Below are 25479 nucleotides of genomic sequence, written 5' to 3' on the forward strand. Positions count from 1 at the left end.
TAAAAAGAACCATTTTCTGTAATTTTGTTCAGACACTTGGGTAAGAGTTTTGTGCAAAATTAAATGTAGGATATTTAAGGCCCTCCAGTACTGAGTACCAATGTTTTGTGCATTGGCCAAAAATGGCAGCATGGTACCCTCAGCAATATGCTGCAGGTACATTATTTTATAATGTAAAACAAAAGTGACTAAGAATATGTGTGTATGCACAGTACACCTTTTTTTCTCCTCTCCACCTAAATGACTGCTTTCCACATCACACAACTGCATTCCATCATACTGTTCCCATTTCCCCCCCTGCTTTGGGCTGGAGGTGCCACCCAAAGAAGGGTTACACCAGCTGCTCTTTCTCCCAAAAGGGCCAGGGGGAACATCAGAAACATCAGCAAAAAGCCCACTGCACATGTTATCAGCAGAAGACTTAGTCTGCCCAGGCCCAAGGAGAGAGACTCATGCACTTAAAGACAGAAATTAGATGCCTGAATTTAGGATAACAGGGCATGATTGCAGGCAGTTTTGTCTGATCAAATTAGGATGGAGACAGACTCATGCTTGCCTCTAAATCCTGCTGTTGCCAATGCCACCCTGGGCACTCCAGCCCATGCACACACACACCAGCCAGGATGCTCAAGGCACTGAAGAGCAAAGGGAAACTTAAGCTCCCAGCCCTTGCTCCCAGGAGTATTAAAAGATTCTGGATAAAATGAAGAACAGAATATAGACAATCCTGAAAGCAAATCTGGGAGTCCAAGACTCCTCCTTGCAGCTAAATGGGGATTCACTGGACAGCAGTTTCTTATTTTTCAAAGTGATTCTGTGAACAGAGATTACAAGATACTGCATGAATGCTGGATTGTTCCCCTTCAGTTCAAAACAAGCCATTGTTCTGGGATGGGAAACTGGTTTCTGAAAAGACAAACATCCCTTCTTGTTTGTTTCATTAAACTGGTAAAAGAAAATTTAATTCAAATTAAGAAAACTCATATTCAAACAGATCCACTGGAGAAAAACAATGGATATTTATGTGCTGTTGCCACTTTGCACTCATTACAGAGGCTAATGTTTTGCAAGACACATCTTTTAAACCTTACTAAGCTTATTATTTACTATCTCCTGACAAGCATGACTTCATTTCATGAGCTGGCACACATCCTATTGTGAGAATCTAATCTTTAATAACATATCCTAATTAAATATGCACATTTAATGCAAAAAGCAATAGCTAAAATTCAGAACAGAACAAAAAACATTCATTTGACTAAACAAAGCAATTGGATTAGAGTGCACAGAGCAAACTTAAATATTAAGTCACATATGTCACAGCAAAAAGTCATTAAGGGAAGGGGGAAAAAAAGGGTAAAACAAACCCCAAAAACCAATCAGGCAGACAATTCTTTATAGCTGACCGTATCTGACCTCTCTGAACTCCTAGCTAGCTTACTCCCCATCTGTCATATGATAATAACTTTAAAAGACGCACATTTAAGAACTCATCAAAAGTTCAAGTCAATTGTTCTTAGCAAGGGTGTGTTCTTCTACAGAAGCTACAAGGATTTACTCTTCTCAACACTAATTGCATAATTTTACAATTAAGCTATTTATTACTTTGAGCACAGTGACAAAAAAAATCCTAAAATAATTAGCATCAAACAAAAAAAAACCCTCAAACCAAGAACAAACAAACAAACAAAATTTTAAAAATATCTCTTGAGATTTAAATACCAAATCATGCCACCAAAAAGCTACTTCTATCTATTTGCCCATTTCTGAGTTACAGTAATCTGGTAGCCACATTCCTTCTAGTGAGTACAGTCCTAACATTTGACATTACTGAGATATTTTTAACTCAAAAACTTTGAGTTGCAACTTTGTGACCTGCTATAAAGCATTCAAAGATTCTATCAAAAGAAAATTAGATACACTTGCAATTTTATAAACAATTTTACCATTGATTGAGACTAAAACCCAATCCACATCAATCTTTGCCTTCAGAGGTCTCATTTTAATTCTTTCTTGAAGTTTGATTTAGTAAGGTTTATCAAAACAGTATTCTGCAGGAACTCTCCTCATAGTATTTAAGAGCACGAAACAAGAGGATAAAGGCCTATGATTTAGAATTTTAATTCTCAGGATAAATACAAGTCAATTACCTAAACCACACTGCTGAACACAAAGAAAGTGAGAAAATCTAATGAAATGACAATATTACAATTTCTAGGTCTTATTTAATCCTGCCTGACTTCATACAAGTGCAGATGAAGAGTTATGAGCATGTTCATTTTTCCTTTGAAGCTAAATTGTCATCATTCCCACCACAGCCTACAATATATTGTTAACTGAAAAACAAATGTTTTGTAAACTAAAGGTCTTTTAAGTTTTTTGTTTGTTTGTTTGTTTTTTTAACAAGGGACTGAGCAGAAAAGTTTGTATTCAGCTTTACCTTCTTTTGAACTAGAAAACAAACTTTAATTAATTTTTGGAGTTTTGAAGGGACCTGTCACATATTGAAATTCTATTTTCAGATATTCTATTACACAGAGCACTCATTCCTCTAAAGAGAAACTTTCTCAGATCTGCAGAGGTGAAAAACATTCAGGACACACTATTCTGCACACTCAAGCCTCTGTCCCACAGTCACAGACAGCATTTGGATGCCCAGGCAGCCACCTGCAGCACATCACTGCACCCTGCTTTGGAAGGCAATGGTGTCAGGAAGAACCATGAAACCCTACAATCCCTTACAACCTGGTAAGAGAGGCAGCCACCAGAGGCCAGCATTAATTGCCCAGTCTGCTCAGGTTTACTCATTCATAGCTCATTAGCATTAGTTACCTCCAGTTCGTAATTGGATCATTCAGCACAGCTTACAGTGAGCTGAGCAACAACAGATAAGATGCAAAGAGAAGCTGATGATGCCCAAATAAATAACAGGAAAGGGTTTTAAGTGTCCAAGACAGACCAACCAAAACATCAGTGAGCTCCTTGTAAACTAACTTTGTAAAATTTTAGGAACTGAAAAGAAACTACCTTTAGACCTCTGCAACAAATTTAATCTTTTGTTTATCTAGCAAATACTACCTAGTACATAGGCTGTATTTTCACAGAAAAGTGATTTTTATCTTGTTTTGTTTTTTCCCAAGACCCTGGATTGGTAAACTGTTAAGATCATTTTCAAATACTGACATTTCCATGAGGGAGATGGGTGCCAAGAGGATGGTGCCAGACTATTTTCAATGGTGCCAGACTGTTTTCAGTGGTGCCCAGCAATAGGACAAGAAGCAATACCTGTAAACTAAAACACAGGAAGTTCCACCTCAACATGAGGAAGAACTTCTTTACATTGAGGGTGGCAGAGCACTGGAACAGCTGCCCAGGGAGGTTGTGGAGTCTCCCTCTCTGGAGACATTCAAAACCCACCTGGCCACATTCCTGTGTCATTTGCTGACTTGGCAGGGTGATCTCCAGAGGTCCAACCCCAACAACTCTGTGATTCAGTGAGATGGCAACCACTCCTTCATTGCCACCACTCTTCAGCTGTCTTATTCAAGCCAAGGTAGTTATCGGCAACACCAAAACCAAATTATTAGAGAAAAAAAAAAAGCAAGACAAAAAACACATCCAAAAAAAATCCTAACAAACCAACAAGAAAACATGGTAATTATAGGAAATACAGGAGCTTCATGATTACATATACATCCTTATACTTTCTATAGTTGCAAACAGCAGCTTCACCATACTTCATTAGGCATTCAAATGCTCTGTCAGTAATGAAGTTTGCCAAAGTACTCATATTTAAAACAGTCCTTTGAAGGCTATGAACTATCAAGTCCTTTTAAAAACTGAGTTTACTTGTTCTCAAGGAGTCCTGTCATAGACCTATCTTATTTTTCTAATGATAATCTGCCCTCTGTTCTTCAAATATTCAGATTGACACTAATATGGAACATTTTTTATGTTCAATGATTACACTTCTGGGCTGAACCTCTGTCAAATCCCCATGCAGAGCATGACAAATTATTCACACTACACTGTGCTCTTGGACTCAGTTATCAGGGCTCCAGAAATAGGCTTTTGACCACAGACTGCAAAAGGCAGCTAAGAGCCAGACAGTTTAAAACATACAATGAAATAATCACTGAAGTAACAAAAAATTCACCTGCTTTTGAAGTCCAGTACCCAACAGTGAAATTAGAGACTGCTGGTATTTTCAAGAGGACTTGTGGGGCACAATACTCAACATTGTATCAAAAAACATTAAAAGAAATTCAAGAAACATTAAACCTCCACATTCTAGGTTAAACTAGCATATACTTTTAACGGAAAATATTTGAATACTACAAAATTTGAAATAAATAACACCTCTTGAAAAGCAGGATCTTTTTGTCACCCTGCATTTACAAAAAGTTTTGGAAACAAGAAGTGGACTACAAAAACAAAAACACACTAACACATTTGGTTTGGGTTCTTTTCATATTAACTCTAATAAAATAAAGTCTACAAAAAAGAGCCATTCTTGACCTCTGAAGAGAATTGGAGACAAAGGGCATGTGGTTTGATCCATGATGACAAAGCAACAATAAACAAGACAGCCAGAAGTCAGCCAATGCTGAACACTCAAGAAGGTACTTTTTGGATATCTCACAAAAAAGTCTCCAGTCACTCTTCACTCAGACTAAGCAAGAAGAAAATTGTTACTTATTTGGTGTTTAAAAGGTGTACACAAAGCAAGTGCAGATTCACAACAGTTGACTGTACACAACCTAAGTTGTTTTTTTTTACAGAGCGACTTCTACTTCGTGTTCAACAGATCCCTCTATAGATATTTCTGGAAACAGAAAAATCAGAAACAAAACAAGGACAAGAACAGCATTGCACCTTGTGAATCAAACTATCAACGATGTGAAAACAACCAACAAAACTACAAAGCCATTAAAGAAAGTTAGGCAGGTGCATGTCAGTAATGGATACCAGTGAGGGGAATCCAGTTACAAAGACTTTAATTATTAACATGGAATTTAATTAGCATGCTAGAGCTAACTCTCCCACTACTACACAGAATGCCAGGGAGCCTTCAGCAACCACACTTGGTCAAGATTTCAGGTTGGCATCTCACTAAAATGACTAAGCTCTCTTCTCATTCTCCTGAAGGGTTTCAGTGTTGACTCAGAGGGAAGAATGCCATCTAGTGAATTACTCAGACAATATTGGCATATATTTATATATGCTTACCTATATTTACCACCTATACATGTCCCACCTATATTTACCTGGCCTCGATATGCAGAGGAAGGTTTTCTTCACCTTCTTGATGTGAAGATTATCAGGAGAGAAAGAAGGAGAGGAAGCCAGGGAAAAAATACCTATTTAAAAATAGGTCATTTATAGCTGTAGCTACTGGCAACTGGTGGATCTGGCCAAACTAAAAATAAATTCTATACTTTAACAAAACCAGTAATGTTATAAACTTCATTACAGTGACAATCATTCCCTGTGGGAGGAAAGAGCCCTTTAGAGGTGAGCCAGCCAGCTGCTCAGCTCTAGACATGGGTATGCTCACCATTCTAAATACAAGAGGTCAAGGAGGGGTCCCAGCATTACCCACACTCATGGACAACCTTGGCTGCTACCCCAACACTCCTCCAGACTATTTTGGCCAGCTGACACAGGAAGGTTTCATTCCACCAGTGGTACTAGACCAAGTGGCACAGGCATGGCCCCAGCAGCAATATCTGAAGCTCTGTGCAAAAGGCTCGTGCAGCTCTGCCTGACACCCTCTGACCACCCACACCCCACACTAGTAATATCCTAGCAGAGGAGTCACCACAGCATTCACAAAGCACAACTCAACATTACCAAATATAGACCCTGTTCCACTTAAATCAATGGATGCTTGATGCTGATGGGAGTCCTAAACCATTTATTTTAAAAGCTACTTGAATCTTCCATTTATAGGCTCAATTAATTCTCATCAACATTTTTCCCTCTTCTTCACAAAACAGAAAAAGGTATCAATACAAAGGTACAGCACTATGCATCTGACTGTGTTAAAATAATACACTTTAGCTGAATATAGTTTAATTAAGGCTTACTCTGGTGCACTCCTATATTAATTAATAGTTTACTTGGAAATTCCCACCATATGGTACTGTAGCAGATGTTAATCATGTAAGGCCAAACACTTTGAAATTACTGTTCTAGCCACTTCATCTGAGGTACCAAGTGCCCTAAATTTCTACTGAAAGGATAAACTGCAAATGCCAAGCATCCTGCAAGATCACATCCACAGCTATTTTCTTCAAGATAACATTATTTGGCAGATAAGTAGCACAAAATGGGGTAGATTTTTAGGCCTCCAGTACTATAAAATGACTCTCTACAGATAGTGCTGAACTTCCTTTGCATAAGAAAAATGCTTGCATTGGAAGCCTCAAGGAAAAATTAGTTTTGTCTCCCACATATCTGCTAAACCCCATACACAGGGAGGGCAAAAATGTGCATACGAGTGGATGTGCATTTCATGTTCCAGATCTTGGGTGCCCCAGTCCCATGGATCTGTGTCTTCCAGCCCTTCATCCTTCAACTGCAGGAAAGGAACATTACATGGAGCAGCAGATGCTTGCTCTTGGACAGTCAGCTCTTTTAAATTTAAGAGGAACTGCCCTGCTAGGTCTGTCTCACAACAAGAAATTGGCAGTGCTGCAAGCAGGTTCACATGGCAGTAGATTTCTTACGATATGAGCTCAATGTTGGGCTCCCAGAATTTTTCTTCTGAAAAAATACATCTCACCTCCATCTCCTTCCTTCATCTTTTTAGAGAAAGCAGATGCATTTGGAAAGCTGGAAGAGATCAATGAAGAAAATGTGGCATTTCAGAATTTCCCACCACAGTGATTCCAGAGGATTTTTTAACAAGATATTTGGGAACTCTCATCCTTCAGCATTTGTCTTGGTAACTATTCAGCTTCTAAACTGCATGTTTAAAGTATTAATTAAGTAAATTATTTAAGCAGTAAGTGTGAAAGCAGCACAGTTTTGCAATATTTGGATCTGAAAACCTAAAGCTGTTATCCTGCTGAAGTGCTTGCTATAGGTGATCCTCCATACAGTTATGATTTAAGGAGGATATTGTAACTTCTTGGAAAAAAACAAATGAGCACCTACACAGAACGGAATCCTTGAAGAAAAAGCTCTTTCTCCTTGTTGCATACCTTTGAATACAAGCCTATACAGGGAGAAATTTCTCAGGAAAGAGTTTCTCCCTATTTGTCTGCAAAATGGTAACAAATATTACCACTTGACTCTAGGAAATTCAATACAATCAAAAGCTACAGTAACTTTACTGAGATTAAATGGTTATCTACACTTCTGCAGATCAGACTGAAAGGCTAGACCATTTGCCAATTTGGGGTTTAGAAGATAAAACTGCCTGGGTTATTATTGTTGGAGTGCTTAAAGACAACTACTTGCAAAGATTCTAAAAATACATCTGTATATATATTTCAATCCTCTCATCTGAGAAGTGATCTGGTTTATATTGCTGCCTTGCAAAATTCTTGACACCCACTAACCAGAAAAGGCATTTGTTATTTGCTTGGTTTAATACTGCATTGTGCAAATAAATTTGAATAAGATCAAAATACAGAACTTTACTGAACTGTTGCAAAAAACCACTTGAGAAAACATATTGTGAGGCCATATTTAAACTAACAGATGTTTCAAAAACAGAACAATATGTTCAAACAAAATAAAGGTGTAAACGGGCAGTGCTAAAAGAGCTTCACAACTAAGGACATCAATTTCAGTAGCGACTGAGATGACCTCATCTAGGAAAGCTCCCTCCTAAAAAGATCATAAATTTAGAAATGAATCCTCATGTTATGCTTAAAATTTGGCTGCATGAATTATTTGCAGAGTGGCTGCTTATGTAACATAGCCCTTGCTATGGCAACACCCGGCTGTTAGGCTTTGACACATCCCAGTTGCAATTGCAGTTTCATTTTCTGCTGATAAACAGTGGCAGGAGAGGTTTTCTAATCACAAGCAAAGATGCTCTAAAACACATCACTGTGATTGATGTGGTGGCCATTGATGCTGCTAAAAGTCCTAATGTCAGAAGGGCAAGAAAAAAGTGAGAGATCCACAGGAAAAATAAACAAAATAGAGAGAGAGAGATCTTCCAGCACTGCTTTCACTACAGTTTTAAAGCTGGAGTCCTTAAAATTAAAGTTTGGAATAGTGCAGTTTGACTCTTGACTACCTGTCTTTGTATAAACTCCCCCAATTTGTCTGAGTAAAATTCGTGCTACTTTCTTACAAATAGAGTAACTATCTACAAATTAATAAGATTTTGTATTCATCAAAATTAAACTCCAACTATGGCACTGTTTCATATTTTTTCTATAGCTTTTTTTGCTAGGCATTACAGTAAAAGTCATAAATCCACTTAATAGCATCACTTCAAAGCTAATGGAGTACTACATGTACCCTGCGATACTGTAAAATTTCAGTTTGCTTTACTTTGGAGAAAGAAAATAGTGTTTTAATGCTGATAAATTGTAAAATACCTGATCTATTCCACATATGGCACTTAGCAATGACTATTAAGTTGATGACTATTCTGAAGCTCATCAGTCACCTACACACACTTGACAAGGAATCAAACTTTCAGAATCCAAGTGTTTTTCATACTCTCATCCAGCTTTTGTTTCTCTGAGACAACTCAGCCTTTTCCACATTATTTATAATAGTCACAATTTTTAAGGTCCCTGCCAAAATCAATATGAAGGCTGCAGCATAAGAAAGAACCTTTAACTTAATAGACCACTGGACAAAAAGCTAAAAACGACTAACAAAGTTGAAAGCCCTACATGAGGCATATACATTTGTGGAAGCACAGCTCCTCTTTACCATAAAGTAGGTGCTCACATGCCTTTCTAGCACTATTGTCCATCCTACACTGCAGAGAAAGCTCTCCCCTAGACTCAGTCCAAGTCAGTCTTTTTTAGAGAAAGCCAAGGCCAAAAATTAAGTAGGTCTGATAGTGACCCGGAACACAGGCTTCGCCCTTACTGTTTTTAAGACCTAAACCCATTTCCTAGATCCCAGCACTGTGAGAGAATTTGTGACTTCACTGATGAGCTTCCCTGTTGCTAACTACGGGTTCAGGAAGTGTGGCAGAGCCTGGGTGTGCCACAGCAGTCCTAGGGCTCTGCACATGCACAAACAGGAGCAGAAGGATCCCCACGGCAGTATTTTTTTAAATCATCATCATCAATGATTGGAATCATCAAGTATTGGAGTATTTCATTTCAGAGCATTCCCACAAACTCTTGCATTTTCTTGATGAACGCATAATTCCCAGGACACCAAGTGGAGCACAGTTGTTGGCAGCCCATGATGACTCTGCAAACACACATGCCACTGAAAACAGACATGAGCTTCAGCTCACAAAGACAGAAACTCAGTTCTCAAGCCCATGCAATATTCAATCATCCAGATGGGGAACATTTTGCACTCTGCTTTCACTTCGCTAGCACATTCCTATTTCTCCTTCTCTTCCCCCCTAGCCCCTCTAAATATTTACATCCTTCTAAACCCTGGTAGACTAGACTTTATAGAGGTAAAAAGCCCCCACTCCTTAGCATCAGAAGCCTTTAAGGGCAACCCCCTGCCTTAGATACCAGCTTCTTGAGGATGACTACCATTACAACAGTTTAAGCTATGTGAGCTTAGTATAAACTCTATGAGCTGTCATTCAGCAAGCAAAAAAATAAATATTTAAACTTTGTTAGATAAAGTAATATCGATTTTCTTTTTTCAGGTGGATTGCCTTTTGGAACAGATTCTGCCATTGAGAGATTGGTACTGAATTAAAATTAGGATATTGTTAAAAGCAGCAAGGCCTTATCAAAATACAGCAATTACCAATAACCTTAGACCAAAGAAGTTAAACCAGAAGATTCAGTTAAAAACATACTGCTGTTTGGTAAGTAACTGAGTGGTTTTGAGTCTTCTCAGAGCCTCAGAAATCTAAAGCACATCTGGCATGCTCCCCTCCTGCGTGAGCGAAAGCCATGATGTTTGACGACGCTCGCCTACATGACGTGTCAACGTCTTGCCACACAGCAGTGGAATCCACACACGTGTCCTCCAGAGGGGAGGCACAGGAGGTGACTAACACACTTTCAGCTCACTGATCCATACAGGACCTTTAAAATGAGTACTGAATATACAAAAAGCACAATAATACATGGTTTGAATCAATTTAAATACTCATTTTATCCTCCATGTACAATATGCCATCCTGTGGGAGAGATGAGCTAATCCATCTACTCTTTTCCAGCTCTATGACAGTTAATCTGTCTGTGGGTTCATTTTAAACCATAGAAAACTCACATGCTGACATAGGCTTCACTCACTTTGTTCCTTTAATTTGCAAAGTTTTAACTGGTACTTTGGTCCACAACTTCTTATTGTGCATATTTTCACGGTTAAAATTCAGATAGTTGCTTATTTGTATAACCAATTCCAGGTACAGCTCTGTACCTCAGCAGCTTTGGAGTTAGGCCATTAAAGGCATCCACTGACCAGCTGTGCATGTTGAGGAATTAAAAACTGACAAGATACTGGAGAAACTGCATTTCTTCCACAAATACCCAGTCTTGAGCCTGTATCCTATACTGACATCCAGCCCAGAGCTTGGCACTTTTATCTAACCCTTTGAGTGGAAATGCTTTCCCCATGTTCATTTCTCACATCTTGTAATTTAAGGCCCAATGCTTTATCACTACCCTGAACAAAATGCCACTGAGGTAATGGCTCTTTTGCTTAAATAAAGAATTCCAGATGAGGCCTTTTATTGCTAATGTTCGGGTCATATCAACAAGACCATCACAAAAACACTGAGCGCAATAAAATCTAAAGTGTTTCATTTCCCCTTACTTTCAGATAACTGTAAACAATGTTGAACAGTAGGATTTTCCTTTTTCAGGAAAGGTTTTGCTTTGAACATTGAAATCTATTTGGAAGAATGCTCTTTACAGAGCTCCTCTGAGCAGGCATATGACATAGCAGGGCACTTACTTCAAGGAAGAGGTTAAAACCGCGTTCAATATTTACAATTCTGTAAAATAACCCCAGTAAGTCAGCAAAATATTCTCACATCTTGAAGTCTAATGCAATTTATGCAAACCAGACTTGACTGCCGCTAATGCAAAGACCACTACTGCACTCCTCCAAAACTTCTCATGACAGACACATTCATGTTTTACTCATCAAACAAACATCTTAAAACACAAATAACCTATTTTGGGGACTTTCAGAAATGTAATTTGCTGGACACAATGCACTTAAAGCAGCAGCAGTACATTTTTTCATATGGATTTCAATAACAATGTTTGCAACACTACATTTTGTAAGTAAGGAAAACAAAGTTGTTGCAGCAAAGACCACTTGCCTTATCCACTACCATCCTTCCTCCAAACTCAGCAAGGTGTGACCCATCAGGCAGGAGCAGACCTGCCCAGGGCTACTGGTCATACTCGTTTTCAGGCTCAACTTCTGAAACCAGAGTGGCTACCGAGGTGGTTTTCCTCCAAGAGTGCTAGTCACAGGCAGGTGCTTTATCTCCTTGCACCACCTGAGTGAAGGTTCATGTGCTACACAGAATACAAAATGAAGAAATGGAAGCATGAAGCGACATATATTGTTTTGCTTAGTAAGAATGAAAGTCCTCCAGAGAAAGAATTGAGCATTCACGCCAAAACAAAGCCAGGTTAACCACTAGAAAGCAAGCTTCATAAACCAGAAAGTGGGCATGATTGCAACAACTGCTTCTCTTTTGTAAAGTTTACATGATTATTTTTAAAAGATCTACAGCTCTGAGTGTTAGTCACAGGTTTCTAACTACAAAACCTTATCCAGCTACACAATTTTTAATGCTACTATTTAGCCAGTTCCTTAAAAATTACTGATTTTATAATAATGTAATACAAAAGCAGAGTATGCAATGCACTTCACCTGTCATTTATGAAAAGTATTTGATGTATCACATTTTTAAAGTGTTTTAAAAATGCATTATCTGCAAATTCATTATTTTTTATGCATTCCCCACATCATGGGGAAGGTATCTCAGACACTGAATAAAGTCCTACACAATCTTCTTTTTTTAGAGATAAAAATGTTGGAAGCTAAATAGCTGTAAAAAATATTTTGAAGTTGAAAAGGGTTTGCTTTGAATACTGATCACCCTTCAAGTCTTTTATTAGTGTTTACTAATTTCTTAGGATATGAAGTATTACATCATTCTTTCATATTATTATTCTATGGAGTGAGAATGCTTCTGAAACTGCAAAACTATGTATGTTACTAAATACAATTATAACTCAAGAGCTATAAATGCCAGGATTGAATAACTGAAAACATATGCTATATGCCTGAAATTTTAAGGATGATGAAACTGTCACATTAGTAGCACACAGCATGTTATAAAGAACTCCCACAATGTAGCAGTTGTTCAGAACTTGTACCCATCCGGTCATTCTATCTTTATAAAAAGATATATAATACTAGATGGCGATTTATTCAAAACACAGCTGCAGCCTAACTTAAAGGTAATAAGAAAAAAACCACCACACACATACAAAAAAAACCCCATAACAAAGTATCTTTTTACATTACAGCATCAAAGCCATGTCAGAATGGCGTGCACACAGAATAAAAGAAAAGCGTTCCCAAAAGGTTCAAATTTTATTCTCATCAGAGTTTATTTGAGGGGAGGACAGGTGAGGGAGAGGGAGAAGCGGAGCAGCGGAACAACCCCACTCAGCCCAGAGGATCGTTCGCGCTCCCTTCAGTCACGGCTGTTGAAGTGTCGCCCCCGGGATGGGCACGGCGAGCCCCTGAGCGCGGAGCCCCGGCCCGGCACGGAGGCACCCCGAGGAGCGGACTGACCCCTCGGCCCCGCCGCTCGCAGAACCCCCCGACCGCCTCCCCGCGGGGAGGTCGCAGCCGTGTCCCCCCGTCCCCAGCACGGCCGAGGGCCGCACGTTCGGCTGAACTTTTATTCGCGAGTCGTTTCGCGCCGCAGCGCCGGGAGCAGCCGGACACCTTCCCCGCGTCCCTCCGCGGCCGGGGGAGCGGCTCCATCGCCACACCGCGATCGCCGCCCCGGAGCAGCCCGGGCTCCCCCGGGCACAGCCTCGCCTCCGCCCCCGGCCCCCTCGCCGGCTCTACGGGCAGCCGGGGATCGCCAGCCGCCGCCCCCGCTCTGAGCCCGGGCAGGGGGGCAGCGCGGCCCCCGGCCACAGCGACGCGGCCCCGACGGCCTCCCACCTCCCTTCCCAAGCGCAGCCACAGCGTGGGGGCACCGGCGGCGCGGGGAGGCGGGATCCCGGGCGGGGGAAGCCGCGGAGCTCCCCGCACCTGCGGGGCGGGGGTGGGGGTGATGGGAGAGGGCACCGCGCCGCCCGGCACCGCTCCTCACCTTTCATCCAGTCCACGACCTGGCTCGGCGACCACTTACTGACGGGCTCCATGATGAGCGCCATGGGCGGCTCGGGGGCGCGGGGCTCGGGCGGCCGCCGCTCTCCGGGCGAGGGGCGAGGCTGTGCGGGGCGGAGGGACCGCGCTGCCCGGAATCCCGGCGGCGGGAGGACAGAGCCGCTATATCCCCGCTTGCCTCCGCTCCGCTCCTCTCGCTCGCTCGCCGCCTCTGTGCCTCTCTGGGGATTTCAGTTCATGTTGCCGGCTCGGCGGGGAGGGGGAGGAGGAGGAGGAGGAGGAAGGGGGAGAAGAGGGCGGCACGCTCCGACGCCTCCCGCCCCCGCGCACCCGCGGGCAGCGGCGGCTCCCGGCCCCGCCGAAAGGTCGGAGCCGGGCGGCGGCGAGCGGGGCGCTGGCTCGGCTCTGCCCGCTCCGGTGCCCGGCGGCTCCCGCGGCTCTCCGCGGCCGCGGCTGCCGCGCCGGTGTCTTTTTCTCTTGGCGGAAATGACGAGGCGGCTCCTGCCACCCGAAAATATCTCGAAGTGAAATGGGAAGCGACACCCGACGGCCGCCCGGGGCGGGGGGAGCGGGGGGGAGCCGGGATGACTCGCAAGGTGCCGCCGGCGGCGGGAGCGGGTCTGGGGCGGCGGCAGCGCCGAGCACCTGCTCCCGACGGGCCGGGCAGCGGGGGAGCTGCGGGGGAGCGCAGCCAGCGGCACCGAGCTGGCGCTTGGAGTGGGGGTTTGTTGGGCTTTATTTTCCCTGAATTAAGCATCGCTGCGTGGGCGGGAAAAGTAATTTTTTTTTCTAGGTGTTTTTTTTTCGAGAGAGAGTGAAGCCCGGCTGTAAAACGGCGGCGGTGGACGGTGTCGCCGGGCGCTCCGAGGGAGCCGTGCCAGCAGCAGCGATGGGGTGGCCGCGTTTGCCCGGGGGCTGCGGGGAGGGGAGGGGAGGGAGAGGGGCTGCACCTTGCCGTTTGCCCTTCTCACGCCGAGGGTGCGATAATGGGGCAAACTGGAAAGAAGTCAACCTGCAGAATGCGGGTAGTACTTTGGCGACCTCAGCACGGAGAGAGCACCGCAGGTGCTCCTCTGCCTTCACTGTCCTGTGGGTTGCACCACGAAAGTGTGGAGGCTGCTGGTGTGAAAATCCACCATCCCTGCAGCGGGTCGTCGTTGCTGGAGCTGTTCACTTTCTCCTCATGTCTCTCCAGGCTGCGTCATCCTGGAAGTTACCCCAAGAAGGCCATTCCCATGGGCCCCTTGCCACAATGTCTTTTGGTAGGAACCCCTCCCAAGTGCAGAACGATTCCTCCTAGGATGGCTGTGGCACTCTTTTCAGACACCCTTCCTGGGAGCCTCTGCTCTGAGGGGGTGGCATCTCCCTCTGGAGCTCCAGGCAGAGGATAGTGCTAAAGGTTATTTTCCTGCTGGTAAGTTGGCCAGTGTACGGCTTTGCCTGCATTTGCTTTAACCCTGCTTCTCCTGCAAAGGCTGAGGCAATGACCATCGAGATGTTCCCTCTGACGGTGTTGGCTACTGAATACCTGCTGCTGATTCTGACATTTAATAACTGTATGTGAGGAAAAAGAGGATTCCCTTAGACCTGAAGTGATAACAGCAAAGGAATCAATTCCTTTATGTGGTTTGGTGAGTGCCAGAAGCTTCCCCTCTTGGATCTGTGAGGCTGAAGTAGTAACGATGAGGGCCAGTAAAGCACCCATAGGGTTGGTAACACCTCTCCCTGGAGACCCAGGCAGAGTCTCCCCACCAGTGTTAGAGAGACCTGACTCTCACTTTAAAGGTTGTACCTACATATCTTTGAGAATAATCTTCTTTTTACTGAAAACTGGGGCTTACACACTGTAATTTTCCTTGAATTTGGCTCTAGACTCGTGTCTCCTGTGTCACATTCCTGCCAGCACACTGACGAGGCCGTCTGCTTCTAAAGAGGTTGTGTTACTTAAAGCCACAGAAACAATAAACCTCACTTGCAAACTAAGGCTGAGTTTTTACCTTGTGAAAGGTTTGAAAGGAATGCAGGATCCTTATATACTCAGACAATGTTTTTGAAAGAGCATGTCATAATTTTAATTAGAAACCAGTAGTTTGAAAGGTTTAGAAGCATAAATATGCAAGATCAGACTGAAGCCTGGCATGTAATTTAAAACACCATTGTGTAATTCTCATTGTGCTGAAAAGTTCTTCATAGGTGAGGACAGGGGAAGTAGGTTCTCAGTACATATGTATGAAGTCCTATAGTTAATAATTATGCATGCTCTGGGATTGCTATAGCTTGCCAGCATAATTTGTAGCTGAATCAAGTTTTTCAGTAAAGCATCTGTGACCCAGTACTGTCCCCATGGTCAGTATCTATTACTTTTAAAGTCCCTTTATGGAGGTTTTACCAAATTATGGAGTGGTAAAAGGGAGTTTGCTCTTCCACTTCAGTAAACAGATGAAGTGCTGAGCATGGAATCTAATTACCTTTATTGTTCTTCTCACAGAGCATAGCCACATTGTAAACACTGGGGTAAATCCCACTTTTATTTAGATCTTGTTTCAGTTTCCCTGGAGATTGTTGGCTTGGCTGTGGTGGGGAGGGCTTGGCTCATGAGTGATGATAAAGTTATCCATCCATGGTATTTAACTTGGTGACCTATTACAACAATGAATTCTACAGTCAGGACATGTGCTACATAAAAGTATTTTTTTTAATTTGCTCTAAATTTATTGCTGGCAGATTTTATTATTGTTCTCTCTTTCTAGGGTAAGAAGTCAAAAGGAGAGCTGAATGACTTTCTATGCTGACCTTCTTAAACTAAAGTATTTCAGCCAAAATGCCTTAACCAAAGTTTTTTGGCTGTTTTCATCTTTCAGTTTAGTGGCCTTCCTCTTGCCATCACACTTGCATGAGTCAGGACCTTTACGTAAAGCACATAGGGCAGTCTCCTGCAGAGACACTGAACTGCAGAATTATGTCTTAACTCATCTTTCAGAACTACTCTGATCCATATAGTGCATAAAGATTACTATGTTTAAAAATATGTCTAAATATACATGTTCTTGTTAGGAAAGCCTCAATTTATTAGGCAGTAAATGTAAAAGTAAGCACACAGTAAAATTCAATATTGAAAGAAAAGTAAAAAGAACAGGAATAAGTTTAAAGTTGAGCTGCAAGACTGAACCCAGAAGTATTAGACTACATATATGCTTAGATATCTATTCTCTGAGAAGCCATGGATATGGATGGATAGCTTCAGCAGATAAGTTTGAGAACACACACCTCCTGGATCAGCACCTCAGACTGCAAGCTCACAGAAGATATTGCTTTTCTGTCATGGTACATTATAAAAAAACAAAAAAACCCTCCCTAGAGTTCAACTGGCAATCATAGCTGCTACAGCAATACAGATTTAAAACAATAGCAGTAAATAGTTCAAGTATGTCTAATAATGTACTTTTTGTGCATATTTAATCAATAGGACAACAGAAGTAGAGCACTGCTCATCTTGAATAATGGTGACAGCTAGATCCAGGTTCTAACAATAGTACACTGAATAGGCATTTGTTTTATGTATGTAAAGCCAGACTCTGCAGTGGGTATCATTGAGGAGTTACAAGCACAACTGTGGGTTCCTCAGAAACATCATGGACTTTTTGCTAGGATGTCTAGAAATCATGCAGGGTGCTCATAAATGACAATTTGAAATCTTGCCCTGAAGTTAGGGAAACGAATTTAGCTCTCAAAAGGTGTTGTATCTGGTGCTGGATATTAAAGCTGTTTCTTGGGTGGGAGATGAAAACAAGTGGAGGAAAATTAAAGTGGCTAAAGCTGAAGTCTAATAAAAACAGTTGGAGTAAAAAAAACCAACAAAAAATAGCAAAGCAAGCAAAATGAAAAAAGCTAATACTTCACATTAATAAAGCTCGTTTGTCTTTTGATAACAAATAAATTCCTGATTTTTACAGATCGGGCTCTATTTGATAAGAATTGAGCTTCTCCTCTGGTATTTGCTCATGCTGCAAATATCTGCTTTGGATGCTATATCTGCATTACTAGAGAGTATTTTATTCCACAGCTTGCAGTAAGGTGTAAAGCAAGTTGCTGCTCTCCTTAGGGGAAGGGTTGCTGTCTGTCCTCTGCTCTCCCCTTTTGCCTTCAGAGGGGTGCCTGAAATGGTGCCTTAGCAGGGCAAGGACTGCTGTCCCCACCAGGGCTGGCATCTTCCAAAGGCAAGGGGGAAAGATGTTTAGGGGAGGGAAATAACAAATAATCTTGGTGCCAGGAGGACATGGGCAAGTAAAGGGGGAAGAGGAAGGTTCATGATCAGAGGCACAGTACGGTAGTAATCCTCTGAGAAGGGTAGAAATGGGGCAGATGAGAAAGTTTAGAGGAGCAAAGGGGCTTAGACGCAGTTGAAGACCCAAGCTGATTTAGACTGGGGTCTACATCTGAGCAGTTGTCCCTGGCACTGGAGCATGGGGAGGTGGGAAGGAGACCCATCCCAGCTGAGAAAAGCAGGTAGTTATCCTGTCTGTGCCTCGGGGGTCTGCATGGCCCACCACCCCCTGGCAACTGGCCACTGCTCACTCTGTGGCCATGGGCAGCCTCTGCCCCTACAACAAATGGGACAAAAAGACAATGAGCCTCCAGTGATTTAGGGCTTACACTGGGATCTTGCCATTCCCTCATTTGTTACCACTCATCTTCTTCAACCTGCTTGAAAGCACAGGTCTTTTAAAGTATTTTAAATGCAAATATCCTGCCCTTAAAATATATGCCTTACATCCCTGATAGTTTAATTTGACATGAATTGGGGGGGGATGTTGTTGTGCAATTGATATTATTTTGTATAATCAGAAATAGAAATCATAATCCCCCATAGATGTTTAATAATGTAAATTATTCAGAACTCAATTAAGGCTATTAAGAGATTAGGAATTAGATTAAAGGTGGCTAAAGGGTAAAAATTCAAGGACTTCAAACACCTTTTGTAATACAAATGTTCTTAAAAAATGAAAAAGCTGAGAATTTCCCCAGGAAATTCCTATCATTTTAATTAGGTTTCTTCATTTAAAATAAAAAAAAAAGAAACCACACAATTTAAGTCCCACTTCCTCTCTCAAGCAATGGACTCAAGTAATTGCCTCCTGAGACCTTTCCCAGGTTTGGGGGCAACATGCAAATGTTTAACAGGTTTTGACTACCAGGAGAGCCCACCCCAACCATCTGACATGTTCTCCTGCATTGATGCCTGCCAAACAAATTCTCTCAACCTTTCCTTTGTTGGTGGGAATTATCTTTCCTCTGATCATGTTTTCTCTGGCCCAAACTGTATCCATTTCTCATTTCCTTCCATATGGAGTCAAGTGGCTGAATCCTCTTGCCATGGAAAAGAAGAGGAGCCCCTGGAAATATAGAAAGCTGTTGTCTTTCTGCATCTCATGGTTTCTCCCAGCTGGTGCAGCTTCACAGAAATGGGCAAAATGGGAAAGAGTGATGCTGCCATGAGAAAGGTGCAAGCCAGTGGCAGAGGGGCAAGGGATGTGTCCCTGCAGATGCAGAGGGATTTTTAGGAGCATTGGCCACTGAGTTGGAGGTGTGTGGGGAGCTGCCATCTCAAAAGAACAATTTTCTGCTTCTTTGTGAAAATAAATACGCATAGTTTGTGTGATAGGGGCCTTGTTTTGTGTTTTTCAGACATGAGCTCAAGGAGGCTCTTTGTTCATCAGCTCAGCTAAGGTTGCATCTCTACTACTGCCACACAAATGCCCTGCTCCAAACAATAAGAAACCCAAGGGAAGTGAGCTTCTGTGCTAAAATTATGTAGAAAAATATTATGAAAGAAAACAGCTACTAATTATTTACATCAGGTTCCCACTCACTATTAGCATCACAAATGTAAAATGGCTGCCAACAAGATTCAGCTTGGAAATCTCATTAGAAGGAAGTGTCACAGTTTATTCCTGGTTATAAACGCTATTTTATTGCCTTTGAAATGGTTGGCTGGTTTGGCTAAATGCAATGGGTGGCTCCCCTTGAGGTATATATTTCTACTGATGAATTCATATTGTCTGAAGAATAATAAATGTCTGATCATTTTCTAAGCAATCCTGAAAATATTTAATGTTGCCAAAGAATGCAGTCATCTAACTTGCACACTGGATTACAAGAGAAAAAGGATAATGATATAGTAATACAAAAAGGGCAAAATCATAATGAGGAGGGACATTTGTCAGTATACTCTGAAAAGCACAATCTGTCTCCCTGGTAATTTGGTGGAGTACAGAAAGTATTACATGCCATGTTACAAATATTACATTTTATTTCTGACTTCAAGAATCGTTACCATATGTTCAAAGTCAGACATGACCTCTTAAGTATAGCATGTTCTTTGTTCATGCTGTGTGGGCTTAGTCCTGCTTGGACAGTATTTATTATGAATAAATTAAAAAGAATATAAATCTTCCAGTTCCAGGAAACTTAGTATCAGCTAGCTTTTGTGGATGAACTGGACAGCAATAATTTGGCTCTTATTGACCAGGGAAACTTAACAGGTCTGCTTTATTTCTCACACCTAACAACTTTCTCTGAAAAGTATTTATGTTGAAATAGTCCAGAATTTCAAGAAGTATTTACTGCTTTCAAAAGTATCTTATAGGAAAATGAAAAAAGACACATATTTTCAAAAATTCCTGGTGTTCAGCAGCTTATTGATGTTACAATTAAATATGCCCTGTTGTGCCCTGAAAACACTATGATTAGAAGTTATTTGAGATTTTATACCTGCAGCTTCAGGTTTACAGCTACAGAAATTTATGACCTAAGGTCCTCTACTACGAGTTGTCCTTCCCCAACTCCATATTCTTCCAGGAGGTGTATTTGGACTGTACATAGACCTAAAGGTTCATCCATATGAACATTGAACTCAAAGGGAATTTCAGGAGTCTAATGGCCAAATGAAAAGAACTCCTGTGGATCAATGTTTACCAGGGTGCATGGTAGACTTACTTAAATACACAGACTGTTCATATATCACATCAGTGCCATGGTTTGGACTTTGCTATACCATCACCTCCTAATTGTTCTTTTTGTACTGCTGCTTGCAGCCTGGTTAAAGCATAAGAAAGGATAAGGTAAAGCACTATTTTTATTATCGAAGGGAAGGATAAGGAATATTTTTGCAAACATTTCTAGTATTAAAGAACTATAATAATGAAGGAAAAGTATTAGTGTAGAAAGGAATAATGGGTCAAGATGAAAAGGTGGCATTATGAAAGGAGTGACAGGGAATACGCTATGGGAAGCAATAAATTAATCAGAAGAAAATATTACAAGAAATTGGGAAAAACAAGAAGGATAAGAGGAAATGAAAGCACATATAAGTATGGATCAATCTGCAGTACAGTTGGAATTAAGGGTAAGGAGGGTTAAAAAGAGTGAGAAAAAGTGAAGTCAGAAAATATGGCAGAGTATTAAAATTAGGAGGAAATAAATGAGAAAATGTGAATACATTGTCATTAATGCAAAGAGGTCCAAAACATAGACAGGTTCTAGAAGAAAGCTATTTTTAAAAGGCAGGTAGATTGGACAGCGTGGATTTGCAATACCTGGAGTGACTCAGTAGGAATTCAGCCAAGGATAGAGTTAAAATAACTCTAATTAATCAGAGAAGAAAGCAAGCTCCTCCCAAAACATGCCCAAGTGCTCAACAAAAGCTTTTTGATGTTATTTTTCTTGTTCCTTGTTGTACTAGAGCTAATGAATTGAACTCTGCTGAATTAAACGTGCCTGACTCGTTCTCCAGCTCCACTCTCAGCTACCACAGAGTGGCTTTTAACATTAAATTTGTTTACTTCCAAAACCAAGTGGCTGCCTGTAGCCTGCGTATTTTTAGTGGTTCCTGACCATGTTACCACCCCAACAGAGCCTGGGACTTCTCTGGGACGTGTAAGCTGTGCTGGGTAAAATTTGGGCAATTTGGTAGCACAAGCATTCTCATGCCTGCAAATATTCCAAGACCTTGATAGGTTTCCTCCTAGGGAATTAAGCACAGAGCCTATGTTCATACCAAAGGCTCTGGCATTGCTTTCCATGTCCAGGTTCATGCTCTGCTCTACTCTGTCTTGAAAGCAGCATCCAGTAGGAGAAACCTGGGCTGGACAGGAGGCTGGACAGTCTCCAGCTGGTCTCCCAATCCCTGCACTTTGGCAACAAACGATCAAGGGTGTCCTGGAGTTGTCATAAATCCCAGAGGAGAGCCCTGGGGTGGTCTGGAGGTGACCTGGGGAGGTAATCTAAGCTCTGTCTCAAAACATTTTAGAATCAACTGGAAGTATCACAACAACTTACTTTCCCACAACTTATTCCTCCACACTTGTGCTTGAAAAAGCAGTAGAATGAGGACAAATAGCCAAAACCACACCACACATGATGCCATTTTCTCTCATTTCTTAGCTCCCTCTATCTTCACAGCCTCAAAGACTCAACAGAATGTTAGCCATCATCCTACCCAGACAGCCTGATGTTAATCATGGTGCTGCTCCAGTCCTGAGATACCCTAAAGCTTTTGTTTCAGTAATTGTCAAAGGATGAGCAGTAGGAAGTCAGGACATAGGAGTCACAGATTGAAAACTTTGGCAGAGCTCTCAGCTGTAGTTTGAATGATTGCTCAGAGAGAATGCGCACCATGGTCTCATTTCAGATTCCTCTAACCATCCCAATCTAAAAAACTCTATTAATCCCAGTGACACCTAGGTATCACACCTATCTAATCTCATCTTTCAAGGCATTTCCATTGTGCTCCTCTCCATAGTATTTTGGACGTTTTAGAGAATTAAATGAGTCTACCATATAACCTAATTAATATTGATCTTTGGTTCTCCTCTTGCTCAACATGGGCAGGAGGAAAAGGCACATAATTCATCTAGTTTAATTACTATTGTTAAAGTTATTACAGTGGGAAAGCAATGACAGAGAGGACTCCTGTATTTTAGCCAGCGAGCATTGATGTCTGTGAGATTTGTGGTCCCTCAAAGGAGTGAATCCCAGAGAAAACTCTCCTTTCATGATGTTGAACAACATGGAGAGCACTGCACGAGCATATCCAGATTTGTTCAAGCAGCCTTTCAGGAGCAGATATGTGGCAGAGGTTCATACTAACATTTGCACTACTGCAATGTATGATTGCATACCCAAAATGGAGCCACATCCAGTTTAAGACCTGCCCTGCATCAGTGCACAGGGTTTGCATCAGAGTTTGCACAAACCATTGTGCTGATGTGAATTCCTACTGTGCAAGTGTGGCCATATGGCTTTTTAAAAAGAAGTCATCTTGCAAATAATCTGGAATGAGTCTATTGGGACTGATGAAGGTCAGGTCAGAGTCTGAAGACATCACAATGATTTATTTGCCCACTTCCATTCTCTCTGCAGGTCAGCTGCCGTCTCTTGAACCAGCCTGAATTTTACAATCTTCTCTCCTGAGCTGGGGTTATTTCTCAGTTGACTGAGTTACATCTGTCCACTCTGGAAGTCAACAATGTTCAGAACCAAATCAGCATATGGCAGCCATGGACTGGGTTTCCTACCATTCCCAGATGAAAAATGTTGTTCTATCAGTCTTTGCTAATGGAAAACCAATAGCATTAGAAAAGCCCATGGCAATTGCATAGCTAAAACCCCTCCCTGAAGCCCTTATGTGAAATCAACATTTTGGGACCATGTTCAGTCTACCTCCATGGCCACCTGACCAGATCTGAGCATTTGGCATGGGTGACATGTTGTGCCAGCTGGTGACACTGGGAGGAATAAAAACCCTTTCTGGTCCTTGCTTGCCCACTAAACCCTCTTGGTTTATGTTTGCAGATGCTTGGACCCAGCCTGCAGCTGTAGCAGGGTAGCAGTTAGGTGTCAAACAGAAGAGAAAAGCTGCTTGTGTAATTTCACAGGCAAGGCCTATAGAGAAGGAAGTGCAACTGCTTCTCCAAGCCCTCAGAGATAATTTTAGGATGGCTCAAATGGCCATTATGGCCTGAATGACCATGATCTGTCTTTGTTTTCATGAGAGAGTTTTGGCAGCCAGCATCAATTATTTGCTAAGCAAGAGCACGCACAACCAAAAGTATGTCCTTTGCTCATAGTTTGTATTAAAAGGAAAGGTACTCCCTACTGGCAATGCTAGCAATGAATCTAACATGGACTCAATGTGGTGTATTTGAAAAAATTACCAATTGCCCATTTTTTCCTTTCAGTCCAGGAGAGAGAAAGTAACAGCCCAACAGGGGAAAATGCTGGACAGGTTTTATATCTGACACGTCCTCCTGCACTCTACAGAAAATTGCCATCAGCATCTCCAGTAATTACAGATTAAATTCTTTACAAATGTATAAAGCAACATTAATATATCCCAATTTCCATGGCACCTGTCTTATTGTTAGTGCAAGAAATCTTTCTTATAGCTGCCAGTAGTCCTGGAGAAAGTCAGTGGGTTACACAGTGATCATTTACTGGAGAAGGAAATGAGTCAGTATGGGAAAGATAAAACCTCACTGGTTAATATGCATTTATTTGAAGGATATAAAAGTCTTAGGAATTAATTTTATTTGGGGCACTTTATGTGGGCTTGCATACGGTACTGTAAATGCAATTACTATGCAAATGCACACAGTAACCATGGAAGAAATTTAGGGTATAGCTGGTGGCATCACTCTTGGTTTGAGATCATAGAAACTATTTTGACCAACTGATCCAATGTTACTGTGAGAAGCTGGAATTGATGTCTTTTAAATTGGGGACAGGTTTGCAAACAGCATATGATAAAATGTATTTTCTGGATCTATTTTTTTTCAGCACAGTTGCATGTATAATTTCGAGGCATTGGATATGATTAACTAATTCTGATCTCCGTAACCATTATCCCACATCTTTTCAGACCTGTGCTAACCACTTAATTCTCCTTTTTTCATTCTACATTATACACATCACTGTCGTGGTGAAGAACTGAGGAGAAAATTGATTGGAACCAGTGGAGAGTGGTGCTGAGTGTCTCCCCACTACAGCATGTGATACAGCTGCCAATTCAAGAGTAGGCAAGTTTCATCACCCTCCTGTCTTTCTTGTTTTCTAAGAGGTTCTGTTCTGCTGCACTGTTAATCTCTGACCAGCAATGCAGGCCTGCTTCCAAAGCCTTTTGTATTAGCACTCATTCTAGTGGGTCCAATTTTCCTCTGAGTTAGACCCAATTAACTCCAGAATAACTCCATTAACTTCAAAGCACCAAGAAAGTGAATATTAAGCGAATTGAAGAGAATTCAGTGTATTGACTTTGGTGGTGCTGCTTTCCCCTGAACACCCTGGCATGTGAGGAGAGAGCAGAAACCTTGTTGTTCATCACTGCCTATTAATATCGAGTATCTGGAGGTTTGTTTTAGTCTCACCTTTGTGACAAGCTTGTCAAAGAGAAGAGCAATGGGGATTTTTCATGTTTTCGAAAGTTGTATCAAATTTCAATTTTGTTACTTTGTCATCATGGCCTTTCTGCCCACAAAAAGATATATAGTTCTAGGATAAATTGTTCTGCTTTGTCAGTCACATTAGCTCTTTCCAAAGTAACAACTGCAACAGAAAAACACATATCAAAACCGGTGCAAATACAGTCAAATAACCACAAGGCTGCATATTATTTTCTTATTTAGTTTTCAGAGAAAAGAATGGAAAAAGAAAACTTATGGTGAGAAAACACTGGAGTTTTTCAAAAATTAGTTTTCCACTGATATTAATCCAGCATGTGCACACTCACAGTTTGAATAAAGCTTAAAAATATCTCAAGCTATTCTTTAGATATGAAAAGTCAAGTGTGTTATAATTTGTAGTCAACTGCTTAGAGGATCTCAAAACATCAGAGAAAATTATGTCAGACTGTAAAACAGGATTGTGTTCTTTTGCACTCAATTCAAGTCACTTGTAGTAAACAAGAGTTAAAAATTGCATTAA

The 25479-nt window shown here is 41.6% G+C and overlaps 1 protein-coding gene and 1 long non-coding RNA gene across 9 annotated transcripts in view; one reads left to right on the forward strand and one right to left on the reverse strand.

Annotated features, from left to right (window-relative positions):
* CNKSR2 (connector enhancer of kinase suppressor of Ras 2) overlaps positions 1 to 14110 on the reverse strand; it is a 204822-nt gene extending 190712 nt beyond the window's left edge. For 2 of the 8 annotated variants that reach the window (XM_085050763.1, XM_085050743.1), the window contains exon 1: positions 13484 to 14109. In XM_085050763.1, coding sequence (XP_084906889.1) covers positions 13484 to 13547 — 64 coding nt within the window. In that variant the 5' untranslated portion in view covers positions 13548 to 14109. Of the gene's footprint in view, positions 1 to 13483 lie in introns of all 8 variants that reach the window. The other 6 variants (XM_085050794.1, XM_085050786.1, XM_085050753.1 and 3 more) reach the window with 5 other exon arrangements.
* A 75-nt stretch (positions 14111 to 14185) lies between these two features.
* Positions 14186 to 15483, forward strand: LOC146444230 (uncharacterized). Its single transcript, XR_014849756.1, has 2 exons — positions 14186 to 14914; positions 15373 to 15483. It is a non-coding gene; the product is annotated as an uncharacterized LOC146444230 (long non-coding RNA).
* The last annotated feature ends 9996 nt before the right edge of the window (positions 15484 to 25479 follow it).

Source organism: Lichenostomus cassidix, chromosome 1 (assembly GCF_008360975.1).
Source record: "Lichenostomus cassidix isolate B80296 chromosome 1, HeHo_3.0, whole genome shotgun sequence".
NCBI classification, from domain to species: Eukaryota; Metazoa; Chordata; class Aves; order Passeriformes; family Meliphagidae; genus Lichenostomus; species Lichenostomus cassidix.